Below are 14,477 nucleotides of genomic sequence, written 5' to 3' on the forward strand. Positions count from 1 at the left end.
CTGAGCGAGCCAGCACACACACACACACACACACACACACACTGAGCGAGCCAGCACGCACACACACACTGAGCGAGCCAGCACGCGCACACACACACACACACTGAGCGAGCCAGCACGCACAGACACACACTGAGCGAGCCAGCACGCACAGACACACTGAGCGAGCCAGCACGCACACACTGAGCAAGCCAGCACGTACAGCCACACTGAGCGAGCCAGCGCGCGCACACACACACACACACACACACACACACACACACACACACACACACACACACACACACTGAGTGAGCCAGCACGTGCACACACACAGGCCAGACTGAGCGAGCCAGCACGTGCACACACACACACACACACACACTGAGCGAGCCAGCACGCGCGCACACACACACTGAGCGAGCCAGCGCGCGCACACACACACACACACACACACACACACACACACACTGAGCGAGCCAGCACGCAAACACACACACACACACACACACACACACACACACACACACTGAGCGAGCCAGCACGCACACACACACACACACTGAGCGAGCCAGCACGCACAGACACACACTGAGCGAGCCAGCACGCACAGACACACTGAGCGAGCCAGCACGCACACACTGAGCGAGCCAGCACGTACAGCCACACTGAGCGAGCCAGCGCGCGCGCACACACACACACACACACACACTGAGTGAGCCAGCATGTGCACACACAAGCCAGAGAGCCAGTGTGCGCGCACACACACACTGAGCGAGCCAGCACGCACGCACACACACTGAGCGAGCCAGCACGCACGCACACACACACTGAGCGAGCCAGCACGCACGCACACACACTGAGCGAGGCAGCACGCACGTACACACTGTGCAAGCCAGCATGCGCACACACAAGCCAGACTGAGCACACACAAGCCAGACTGAGCCAGCACGCGCACACACACACTGAGCGAGCCAGCACACACACACACACACTGAGCGAGCCAGCACGCACGCACACACACTGAGCGAGCCAGCACACACACACACACACTGAGCGAGCCAGCACGCACGCACACACACACACACTGAGCGAGCCAGCACGCACACACACACTGAGCGAGCCAGCACGCACACACACACTGAGCGAGCCAGCACGCACACACACACACTGAGCGAGCCAGCACGCACACACACACACACACACACTGAGCGAGCCAGCACGCACAGACACACTGAGCGAGCCAGCACGCACACACACTGAGCGAGCCAGCACGCGCGCGCGCACACACACACACACACACACACACACACACACACACACACACACACACACACACACACACACTGAGTGAGCCAGCATGTGCACACACAAGCCAGAGAGCCAGTGTGCGCACACACACACACTGAGCGAGCCAGCATGCGCACACACAAGCCAGACTGAGCGAGCCAGTGCGTGTACACACACACACTGAGCGAGCCAGCACGCACGCACACACACACTGAGCGAGCCAGCACGCACGTACACACTGTGCGAGCCAGCATGCGCACACACAAGCCAGACTGAGCGTGCCAGCACGCGCACACACTATGTTGAGCGAGCCAGCACAGTATAAAAAAAAAAAAAAAACTCAACTTTAATAAATTGCAGCTGCCCCTACCAATTACCAAGCTGCTTTAGCCATATCACAATTCACCTGCGTGATGTATAATATGTTGTGATACCAAAGGAAGAAATGGATCAGACGTAGTATATTGGACTCATTCACCTCTAGAAAACCGTGTTGATAATCAGCCATAACAGACAATCCATTAAGAAGAGAGACACTATGTCATGGCCCAAAAGCAGACCATTTATGTAATCTTGAAAGTGGGATTCACACATGCAATTATACACAGGTCAACAAAAAAAAATTTTTTTTCTGGTGTCCAAAATATTTTAATGAATTTGGGGTATTTTTGGGGTGCTGATTCTGAATATGCTATCAGTTTTGCCAGATTGGCTCAAGTTTTTGAGATTTTTGGTATCTTATTTATAGCACTTGTTGGTAAATGCGACGCATCATCTCATTAATTTCTTTGGATTAGTACTTGAACTGAGCAGTTCTCAATATAGTTTTGTGTTAATTAGTGTTCTAAAAGTTTGTTCATAGCTTGATTTTTGCACTAACTTTATGTTGTTGTCTGTTTTCCAGTGAAAAGCATGAACTCATCAAGAAGAAGTTGTCTTAACGATCCAGACTCATTCTGTTACATTTGTGGTGAATACACACTGCCAAAACATAGAAGAAACATAACAGACTTCGTAAAAAAAAGTGTATTTTGCCTATTTTGGGGTTATGCTTGGGGACCAAGACAAGTTTTGGGCACCACACAGTGTGCAAAGCATGTATCGAATTATTACGAAAATGGAGCAAAGGACAAAGAAAAAGCTTCAAATTTGGTGTTCCAATGGTGTGGAGAGAGCCAAAAAATCATCATGATGACTGTTATTTCTGTGCAGTGCAAGTGCAAGGATTCAATAAGCATAAGAAACGAAAATGGGAGTAACATGGAATCTGCAAGAAGGCCTGTCCCTCATTGTGAAGATGTGCCTGTACCTGTGTTTACCATAAATAACAGTCATCATGATGATTTTTTGGCTCTCTCCACACCATTGGAACACCAAATTTGAAGCTTTTTCTTTGTCCTTTGCTCCATTTTCGTAATAATTCGATACATGCTTTGCACACTATGTGTGGTGCCCAAAACTTGTCTTGGTCCCCAAGCATAACCCCAAAATAGGCAAAATACACTTTTTTTACGAAGTCTGTTATGTTTCTTCTATGTTTTGGCAGTGTGTATTCACCACAAATGTAACAGAATGAGTCTGGATCGTTAAGACAACTTCTTCTTGATGAGTTCATGCTTTTCACTGGAAAACAGACAACAACATAAAGTTAGTGCAAAAATCAAGCTATGAACAAACTTTTAGAACACTAATTAACACAAAACTATATTGAGAACTGCTCAGTTCAAGTACTAATCCAAAGAAATTAATGAGATGATGCGTCGCATTTACCAACAAGTGCTATAAATAAGATACCAAAAATCTCAAAAACTTGAGCCAATCTGGCAAAACTGATGACATATTCAGAATCAGCACCCCAAAAATACCCTAAATTCGATGAAATATCTTTGGCACCAAAAATGCTGTTGACCAGTGTTATCGATGCAAACTTTCAACTCCGGAAAGGATAAAAAGTGGAGAAAACAAGAAGGAACAATTTGTACTTCTCGCTTTTATATCCAATTCTGTGTTTCCCTCAAGAAACTTCACCCAGCTGCACGTTAAGTTCAAGCCACATGGAAACCCAGAGTTAATGGCCTGCTGAATTACCTGAGGACTGAAATGGGAAACTCTGTCCTTGATGGCCAATTAGTTCAGGTTTTAAGATTGCAAATTAAAGCTCAGAACTATAACATCCAAATAAAGTTATAACCGCAGATAAATGCATGTTATCTTCTGTGTACTGAATAGATAATTGCTAAGGGCGCTCCACTCCTAGAAGAACCTTATTCTGCATTAAGTATGATCACATATGCTCCACATCAGAAGAAGTCTAGTGCCCTGGGATCTTCTCCGTCTGGTCGTATGATGTCACTGCTGACTCACTCATGGTTTTCAGTCCAGGAGTGAGGATGCAATCTCTATTCATTGGAGTAGAAGTTGTAATGAGATGGAAACCATAATCAGACCACACCTTGTTCTGAGAGAGCGACCTCTCTCACATTGGATAAATTAATTTTGAGGACAAAAAATAAACACATTGTCTACAAGCTGTAGGAAATATTTTGTCTGAATAAATAATAAAGCACAGTCCAAACTGTCTCATGTTGTGCAATATAGCTGTTTTTTGTGACATGCTTGTGTAACCACAAATTGTCTGTAGTCTTCTGGTTTTTCCCATAGACAAAATGTAGCCACAATTCTTGAAAACATTTCTCAAATTCAACTAACCACAATAAGAAATCTTGCTGCATGTAGAAGTAGACTAGCTGAAACAAGCATGTCAGTTCTAAGATACTGTCCCTCCATCAAAAAAATGCAATACAATAGTTGGTTTTTTAAATCGCCCTCCCACCCAAAAAAAAATAAAAAGGAATAAAACAGGATTGTTTTCTAAGCATTGTACACCAGAGAAGGAGCAAGGCAGGACAAGTGCAGCTTCCGCAGAGCCTGCCTACCATTAATGTGTAGGTACAAGAGCAGAGAGTCACAGCTGCTTTCATCCATAAAGTGGTGGCTGGCAGTAAAATAAAAATCCGTACCTGGTTACTTTTCTCAGCTTGATTGTTTCGGTTGGAATCAGGAAAATGTATGTGGCAGCCGGTTTCCTCCATGACCTTCTTGATGTTGTTCCCACCTTTACCGATAACATGTGAGTGCTCAGTATGAGAGACGTCCATTTTTAAAGTAACTCTGTTACTCTAAAAGAAGAACAAAAAAATGTAAGTTATTATACAGCATCAGAAATGTCATCCACTGGCATTCAGGGTCTAAAGTTGTGAAGGATGTCATTTACATATACAGTGTAGTGATGAGCGAACGTGCTCAGACAGGGTGTTAGAGCATGCTCGGGAGTTCGAGTATCTTGGGTGAGCTCGGATAATATGTTAGAGTCAAGGCGGCATGTTTGGGATTGCCTAAAACAGGCAATCCCCACATGTGTTGCGGGTATTAACAGACAAAATATCTAGCTGCAGGGACTCTAACATATTATCCGAGCTCGCCCAAGATACTCAGATAACACCTGAGTATGCTCCGAAAACACCCTATAAGAGCACGTTCGCTCATCAATAGTGATGAGCGAGTATACTCGTTGCTTGGTTTTTCCAGAGCACGCTCGTGTGATCTCTGAGTATTTGTAAGTGCTTTGAGATTTAGTTTTCCTTGCCTCAGCTGCATGATTTACAGCTGATAGACAGCTGGAATACATGTAGGGATTCCTTAGCAACCCCCACATGTAATCAAGCTGGCTAGCAGCCGTACATCATGCAGCTGAGGCAAGGAAAACAATCTCCGAGCAGTCACAAATACTCGGAGATCACCCGAGCGTGATCTGGAAAACCCAAGCAATGAGTATACTCACTCATCACTAATACAGGGTTCAAAATATTCAGTTCATAAAGGTCTAGCACATAATAGGAACTTATTAATGATCGGAACATAACTCACCTAGGGTCTAGGACAGTGAATAGGTTAAGAACACATTTTTGTTCTTTAAGAGGACTACCTAGGTTGATTACCCTCATTGTCATTCCCACTTGACCAAAGTGGAGTGCGTTTTATGGAGGCTTCCATCATGAAGTTGGGTCTACTAAGCCATCTTATTCTAAACCCTCCTATTTAATAGCCGAGTCTCAAAGGCATAAAGCAATTTTCAGTGTACACAGAAAATACATGGCTGGTACATTTGTAGGTTCGGCTGTTAAGTTCTCAATATAGTAAAGATGCAGGACTGCGATACCTAGTTTAGTCACGTTATAATGTGTAGAGCTAGAACAATTTGTAGGTAGCTTACAACAATGTCCGCTTGTAATTAAGCACTGTAGATATTAAAATGACAACCACAGATCGTTAGGAAAGCTAAACACATTACTGCATAAATACAACCACTTGATTGTCTAATAATAGTGTCGCCCATTTAAACAGCACTATGTACAGTCTTCAATTCCAATTTAGCGGCTATTTTGAAGAGTTGACGTGCCGTTTCATTTTGTTCCAAGACTAGTAATGAATAGTTGAGGGAATGAGCTGGTTGAATCCAACATTTCCTTAAATCATCATACACTCTTATGTATAATCTGCCACCAACTCCAATAACTGCTCTGTGCTAGACCCCATAACCCATGTTTTCCTATGACTTGTTAATCCTGACATTGGGCACGCTGTGGCTGCTGTTCTAGGCTACAAGCGCCAGAATTTTGACTTAACTTGTGTCAATGCATGCTTTGCGCCATATTTACTATGCACTGTAGCCTCTTTTTTGAGCATTAAGATCCTGTGGCCTTTCAGCAACCGGTCAGGAAAGGAGTGTGAATTAGATAATATATTCAGCGTTGGTACACAAATTTTGAAGCAAAGTAAACACGCAAACTAACAATTGTGAAAATGTGGAATAGACAGTGTATAAATGAGCCAAATTTATCAACCAACATGAGACACTGAAAAATATGGCACATTCTAAGACTGTCTAGTCTAAGCTTGCACTTTCTAAAAGTTAGACATCTTCTAAATAAGTCCTATCTTCTGAACCGCGATAGTAGAACGGAAACATTAACCTAAAAAAAAAGGAATCCACAATTCATTGTTTAGAATCTAATTTACCTTTGTATCTAATACAGACATTATCCGCTCTTTGGCTTCCTTCACATTTTCCTTCTTTCCAGATACTTTTATATGTGGGTCTGGAAACAGAATTAATAGGTTATGTAGTTAAAAAAGCAAAAAATACACACAAATATATTGAATTAAGTTCAGTTCACACATATATTTCTATAATAGAGGCGCCGGTGAAGGACAAAGCCAAGGCCCGTAAAAGGGCAGATAAGATGCGTATAATCACGTTATTGCACGGCGCAGGCTTCTAGGGCCACCATTACATGTCAAAGAGCCCTGTGACACAGAAGGGAAGGGGATGGTATGATAATGAAGACCTGAGGCAGAGTTTTCTTCCAGGCACCGCACGCACTGGAGTATAATTTTGTGTCTAGGAAGCAGATGAAATAATATTTAAACCGTATGAAGGACATGCTTGATAATCAGAAATTAGCAATTTTTTTTTCTTATTTTAAGCTTTTAGAAGCAAAAAAACACAAACAAAACGACACTTCATAATTACACTTTATCACTTCCAAACCCTGTACGTTGCACATTACGACGGTAGAAAAACAAAACAAAAAACACGGATTTACAACTTTAGGACTGTTCAACTTTGGTTTTTAATACTTTACGTATAGCCATACAATAAGAAAACCAAAGGAAAAAAAGAACCCCTTAAAAAAACGTATTGGTATGTATTAAAAAAAACAAAAAAAACAAACCTAATTTGTAATAAAATGGGCATAAGAGGGTCAGGTACTGGTTAACCCAGAAAAATGCAGTCTGGGATGAAATTTACCATAAACACGTAGTGTTTGGCACGAGCAAGTTACATCTAGGAAAGGCCTAGGAAAGATAGGATGTGTATCACCCTGTATGTCCCTTCTCAGCAGCGGAGGTTGCCACCATTGATGTACGAAATGGTGCCCCTGCTCCACATCAACTAGCCCTCCCTGGCTTTCAAAGAATTCCCTAAACAAGCCACCACCAACACCCAAATAAAGTGCTTAAGTGCAAAGTATCGATATAAAATGCTGCGCGTCTAGTCAACAGAGCAGTGCAGGGATATAGCTCAATGTTCCAAACAGGTGATCTCTATATGTTGTAATCACCCCTAAATATGATAATCAAAGTCTCTATAAGTTGTGCAAAGAGAATGGCTTGAAGTTATAGCCTCAAAATAATTACTTATGTATATGGGGAGATAAAAAAAAACCTTATAGTCCAATAGAAAAGGGTATAGAGGCAATCAGATTGGTAGGAGGTCATGAATTAAATAAATGGCATGGTATATGTGTATGACCCTAGAGACACAGTATATCTATAAAATGTCAGACATGAGTAAATATGCAAAACTGCCCATAGTAGAAAAGTTATACACTGGGTACAGGAATACAGCCCAAATTGGGTAATAAAAGTTAAGCAATAGACTTATCTCAAGGGGATGCCCCCCATCCCGACAACAATACAATATAGTATAAATATAGAAAAATATTTTTTCCCCTTCATACTTTGGCTACTTGAATAAGGTTTCATATCTGAATTGTTATGACTTTACAATCGAAATGTTAACAGCCGACAATGTGACTTGGGAAATTTGTCTTTTTTTTTACTTTACAAAATTACACAGAGGTGGGGCAAATTTAGAGCCGACTAATGTACAAAACATTCAGAGAAGACTTAACATGAATAGAATAAATTAGTTCTGCATACCAACTTCTACTATGTAGCGCTGAGCCATAAAATGGCATAAAGAGTAATAGGCCAGTCTGAAGCCTCCTTTCAAGACATTCCGGTAATGAAAAGCATAAGTGGAATTATTTTTAAATGGTAAAATCGTACATTATGAATTATTCATAGTACGAGCTTAAAACACAGGTTTTAAAATTCCTCAGTGTATTCTTGGAGCTGGCCACTTGAAGTCATTTAGTCTAGTACGTATTGGGAACCGGTACAAAGCGACATGCTATTTCCACTTGAGTTGCAAGTTCTTACATCCCATTTGCCAGGCAAAGAATACAAGAATGTATAGACATTTCACACATGTTGGTGAAAGATCCAAAGGCTTGAATAACGTTAAATCATTGAGACGTCAAAACTGGGGAAATATTTATAAATGCGGAGAAACCTGCCACATGTTTAATTTCAATGAATTTCATTGTGAGAGTTGAATGCCAGCCATCTTCTACAGCACAAATAACAGATCCACCTTTTACCTGTAGAACACGGTCACTTCTCATATGCATTGTGCACCTTCTTTCAAAACAGTCCCCTCCTCTTCAGACTATATCTTTCATGTCAGATTTCCCCCAGACTTCGCTCTACTCTCTGCTCTGGTATCAATTCCTAATGCATCAGTACAACACCATCACAACATGACCGGCTAGAGCCAGGACCTTCTCTGCCTGTGGTGGTAACGGACTACCCTCCCATATACTCTACTAAAACTAATCATCAATATACGGACAGGTAGGCTGAACGGTTATCTCTTATATAATAACTGGGTGACTGACACTAGCTGTATGATCAGTGTCATCCACTGTGGTTTGTGTCATGCATTCCAGGCAATTTCACCATCCATGAATTTCTGGTAATTTATTGGGATCCCATACAAAGCTAGTTTAACATTACAGTCACATTCATTTTACACACTGGCTAACAGCACACAATAGTCTGATACTTTGTTCTCTGGAACAGGTCAGCTTTGCCGTATAAATGACAGAATGAGCAGAGTCATCTCATTATCATTGAAAGGAAGGTATATTATGGTTATCTCTATTGTACCGCGGGAGGCCTAGGTAAGGCAGCAAAATAATACTTCACACAAACAAGGTTGTATGCGCCTCCCAATATCACTTTCTGACCTCTACTTCCCAAAGACTATGAGCCCAATTCATCACGCCAGTCTTGATGAGAGTGTGTGCTGGAGTCAGATGCTCCACTATCATTTAAAGGTGCCTGCCTTTTCATGAATCGGTATATCTAATGAGTGGCATGCACCTCCGTGTGCTGCACCAGTAATCCCGCTACACTCAGGTACTAGAATGACATTTCTGGTGTAAGAAAAGCCACAGCACCATAAATTAGACTGGGTGTGGTATCATGAATCCACCAAGTTCCTGACGCATCCCAGCTCAGCCCATTGGAAGAGCCAGGAGAAACTGGCATGAAAATACCAATTGTCGCAGAATTTAGACAAAATATTTCATTAACCCCTTCACAACCCAGCCCGTTTTCACCTCCATGACCGGTCATAGATTTTATTTGATTTTTTTAAAAATCCTGACCAGTGTGACTTTATGTGGCAATAACTCTGGAATATTTCAAAATACTGAAAAACAGCAAGAGGTTGGAGTAGCCACAAACCACCTAACGAAATTGAGTAATAAAAAAAAAAAAAAAGCACGTTTACTAGAAAAATACAATAAACTACATTTATATAAACAAAGATATTTCATATGGTTCATATATATGGAAAAAACATGGGAAAACATGCAAAGAGGGGCAGTGTCAAATCTGGAGTAGGGAAGCTACACCTTGGAGCCACAGACAAATATGTAAAAAAAGATCAAGTGAGATGAAATGAGTTCAAAGTGAAACCAACTAATGCTTAAGAAAAAAAAAAAAAAAAAAAAAAAAAAAACCTACACCCCCCCCCCCCCCCCCCCCAAAGTGCTCAAACCACATTAAAGTTTATTACCCCTTTAGGTGCTTCACAGGAATTAAAGTAATGTGGAAAGAAAAAATTAACATTAATTTTTTCCACAAAAAAATGTTCATTTAGCCCCAAATTTTGCATTTTTACAAGTTTATCATGATAATATAGAACCATACAACTTATTGTACAATTTCTCCTGAGTGCACAGATACCCTATATGTGGTGGAAAACTACTGTTTGGGCGCACAGCAGGGCTAAGAAGGGAAGAAACATTTTAATTTTGTAAAATTGGCTGGAATATCGGGGCCATGTCTCGTTTGCAGAGCTCCTGATGTGCCTAAACAGTGCAAACCCCCCACAAGTGACCTTATTTTGGAAACTTCACCCCTCAAGGAACTTATCTAGAGGTGTGGCGAGTCCCTTGAATAGGTGCATCACAGATATTTATAACGTTGAGCCGTGAAATAGAAAAACATTGTTCCAACAAACATGTTGCTTTAGCCCCAAATTGTATGGTCTATTTTCTCTATTTTGAGTATGCAGATTATGTTTGGCTGCTATAACACAAAAAGCCTTTTTTAGCAAAACAAAGTTTTTACATAGCCATAATTCGAAAGCTAATTTTTCGATATTTCTGATGGCAGTCGAGACGACTTTTTTTGTGGAATGAGCTGACTTTTCATTGGTACCATTTTTGGTACATAATGCTAAAAAAAAAAATATAAAAAAAATGTTTTGCATTGCTATATTCTGAGAGCTATAACTTATTTTTCTCTGATGGAGCTGTGTGACGGCTTGTTTTTTGCAGGACAAGATAATGTTTACAGGGATAACTTCTTTACATTCAACATTTTGGTTCATTGGTTTTTTGGAACATTTATAATCCGCAAAATACGTTAATGACGCACCAGACAGACACCAAATTTTAGGGTGGAAAATGGGAACACTTTATTAAATAAAAATTGTGGAGCGTCTTGTAATCCTCTTGACGGTAGCTTACCGGGGTGCGGCAGCGGTGTTGCTGCTTCAGGAGGACGGCGGCGGCAGGAGTGGGGCGATGCTATGGTGCGATGGGCACACACTGGATGTCGGTGGCGGTGAGGAGTCTCCTTTCCCCTTGTTTCCTGTGGTGTGCTCCAGGAAAAATGTCAGCCTCCGGCGGCACATGCACAGACTGAGATCGAGACTAGATCTCATTCTGCATGTGTCGCCTCTGGCGCCCATTTTCCTGGAACCCAACTAGGCATCGCACCAGTCCTGCCTCCTATTATCTTTCTCCACAGCTGCAGTCTTCCTCCTCCGTAAGTTTACTTCAGATTATGAGACGCACCCCCCACCACCACCATTTCCTCACAAATTTGAAGGGAAAAAAGTGTTTTCCAATACAAAAATAAATTTATTTTTTATTTATGTATTTTTTTTTTACTGTGTTCACCGAAAGGGTTTAATAGTGTGACAGCTGTATAGGTCAGGTTATTCCAGACGCAGCAATACCAAACATGCATACTTTACTTTAGCACTGATCATGGACATTGCCACAGGGTGTCAGCTCTCATATAGCTCGATACCCGCTTTTGATTGTGCCAGCAATCATCAAGCTGTATGTGTACGGCAGTTGGCGTGAATGCAATCTCCCGCAGCACTGTACATGTACAGTGGATGTCGTGAAGGGGCAAAAAGTAAATTCAAATTCTTTGGATGAAAGTTGTTCCTGAAGAGGTATTTAAACAGACATTTACCGTAATATGTATCCTAAGGATTCTAAGCACACAGAGAAGCACATAGGCTTGAGCGGCTCGATTTTCTCTTTTATGGAATTCCATTCTCCTGATTGGTGGCACTACCATCAATTTATCATAAATGTTCATGGTCAGAAAGCCTCTTTATAGGATAAGATGGCAGATGGGCTACTGAGGCCAACGTGTATAATAATTGTGTTAAATACTTAAAATAATGAATGGAAGCAAGACATCATTAAGATACTAGAGTTTACTTTCCATAAAAAAGTTTAAATTCCTTTTCACAGATGGCATGTTTAACTTTGGTGTGCAAAGACTACGATCCTACAGACTAACGACCTTTGGTTGATTAATGTAGCCTGGAAATTTTCCAAGGTTTTATAGAGATATTAAAACCATAATCTGTCCAAACTTACTTGACTTTCCTTTAAAGACGTTTGGCATAGACACTAAACTAAGCGGCTTAAAAATACAATCTATGAATTGAGAAGCTGTGATTTACAGAGAATCTGTCAGATGATTTTTGCCTAATAATCCAATAATGGCACCAGGTAGGAGACTAGAGGCCCCATACACAATTCACAGCAACCATTTCTGCTGACTTACCCATATACAGGAACGTTCTAGGGAGGGAGCTGCTGTTATACTCCTTTAGCGGAGGCTTATTTCGCAGTGAACAACGGGATCGGGAGACCGAAATTGGACATACAGGAATTTTTTTTAATTATTATTATTTATTTTTTTTTTTTTAACTGTGGCCCTTACACAGACCAACAACGACCGAACCCGCCAATATCGGTGGGCTTGGCTGACAGTCTAATGTGTTTGTGAGGGGCCGTTAAACATATGAGGAAGCATATACTGTATTTAAAGGGAATCTATCACTCCAAAAATAGCCTATAAACTAAGGCCACCGGCATCAGGGGCTTATCTACAGCATTCTGTAATGCTGTAGATAAGCCCCCGATGTATCCTGAAAGATGAGAAAAACAGGTTATACTATACTCACCCAGGGGCGGTCCGATCCGATGGGCGTCTTCATACGACGTCGTCCTCTTCTTGTCTTCTTGCCGCGGCTCCAGGGCAGATGTACTTTGTCTGCCCTGTTGAAGGCAGAGCAAAGTACTGCAGTGCGCAGGCGCCGGGAAAGGTCAGAGAGTACGTCATCGTATGAAGATGGGTGGCGCCGGACCGCGACGCCCATCGGACCGGACCGCCCCTGGGTGAGTATAATATAACCTGTTTTTCTTACCTTTCAGGATACATTGGGGGCTTATCTACAGCATTACAGAATGCTGTAGATAAGCCCCAGATGCCGGTGGCCTTAGTTTATAGGCCATTTTTGGGGTGACAGATTCCCTTTAAGAATACTACCTATAGGTATATACATCAATGCATCTTCAAGCGCTGAAAGTGACATGCTGCAGTTTTCCAAATCGTGTGTGCATGAGTTCTCTGATATCTCATAGCTTTTGTAGATAAAGTATCTGCATTTTAGTAAACCAAGGAAAAGGCCATCAAATACACAAGCTCTGCCATATAGATTAATGGAGAACCCAAAGGAAAATTAAGCTAAATAAAATTCTCTATTGTTAAATAATTAAAACACAAGTAGATAAATACAGTAAAGACAAAGGCAATTAAAATATGAAAACGACACAAAAGTGTCACGTCCAGGCAGGAGGCATAGGGAAAAGTGATCAGTGAGCCAAACAGTCACACTGAGCAATGTCGATTAAAATTGAAATGTATAGCAATAGACTAAATGCAGAAGATATAATCAAATATATGAGGTAATACTGTTTATAGAACAGGTTATATAAAGAAAATCATGTAATGAAAATATTAGGTTCCAATGACAATTGCATATATAACCTCCCCTTTAGTTCTTAGATTATACATATACACATGAATATAACAGAGGCTCAAGAGATAATCAAATCACAGCGGGGTTGATTAGAAACAGATATAGCAAGGTGCATATTGCAGTATAAAGTGCAATGTAGTATGGCCACAATTGGTAGGAAATTACCGTAGAAGGTAGAGGTAAACGTAATCTGATAATCAGGGAAGTCCTGCATCGCTATAGGAAACCCCGCAATAGTGAAATGAGATAACGTATAGGTAAGAGAAACATGTATGCCAGAACCAACCTGCAATGGACGTGGGATGAGGGAGATCCCAACGCACGTTTCGCACACTGCTTCTTCAGGGGGCGTCATCGGCAAGTTAATGGCTTTTTTTTCTAGTGACAAGCTCCCTTTATGTCCAGGGTAGTAATTGTTAAACTACCTGGGAAAACGTACAATAAATTGCTCACTGGACATCATGGCTTGGGTCTATGGTATGGTAGTGGCTAGCAAATCCACGGAGGATCTTCAGACCAGCACAAATTAGTCAAGTTCTACTTTGTTTACCTCCACTCAGGGCAAAATCGGTGCCTAGAGCTTTATCTTTAAATCTATTTAAATACCTACAAATTCAATGAAACAGACATAGCTGATGTTCAATTGCAAATTTGTTACACTTTAGGTCTCGAATACAAGCCAGACCTGTGCGTACCGGGTCTACATGGCAGCGCACTTACTGTATACTCTCGTACAAAGCTACACATCTGGCGTAGTTCTATGTACTACCATATAGCCTCTGCTGGGGTCCATATGTATGAAGGTTACTGTACCTACAAACAACGTTTCAGAATCTTATGGAACAGGTCTGTTTATTTCTGCAAGAGCTGT

The 14,477-nt window shown here is 41.5% G+C and overlaps 1 protein-coding gene across 3 annotated transcripts in view; it reads right to left on the bottom strand.

The window, feature by feature from the left end:
• BICC1 (BicC family RNA binding protein 1) overlaps positions 1 to 14,477 on the bottom strand; it is a 260,245-nt gene that overhangs the window by 49,512 nt on the left and 196,256 nt on the right. For all 3 annotated transcript variants that reach the window (XM_077258861.1, XM_077258864.1, XM_077258863.1), the window contains exons 4-5: positions 6,349 to 6,428; positions 4,290 to 4,448 (exon numbers count right to left, since the gene is read on the bottom strand). In XM_077258861.1, coding sequence (XP_077114976.1) covers positions 4,290 to 4,448; positions 6,349 to 6,428 — 239 coding nt within the window. The remainder of the gene's footprint in view (positions 1 to 4,289; positions 4,449 to 6,348; positions 6,429 to 14,477) is intronic.

This window comes from Ranitomeya variabilis, chromosome 4 (assembly GCF_051348905.1).
Source record: "Ranitomeya variabilis isolate aRanVar5 chromosome 4, aRanVar5.hap1, whole genome shotgun sequence".
Classification (NCBI taxonomy): Eukaryota; Metazoa; Chordata; class Amphibia; order Anura; family Dendrobatidae; genus Ranitomeya; species Ranitomeya variabilis.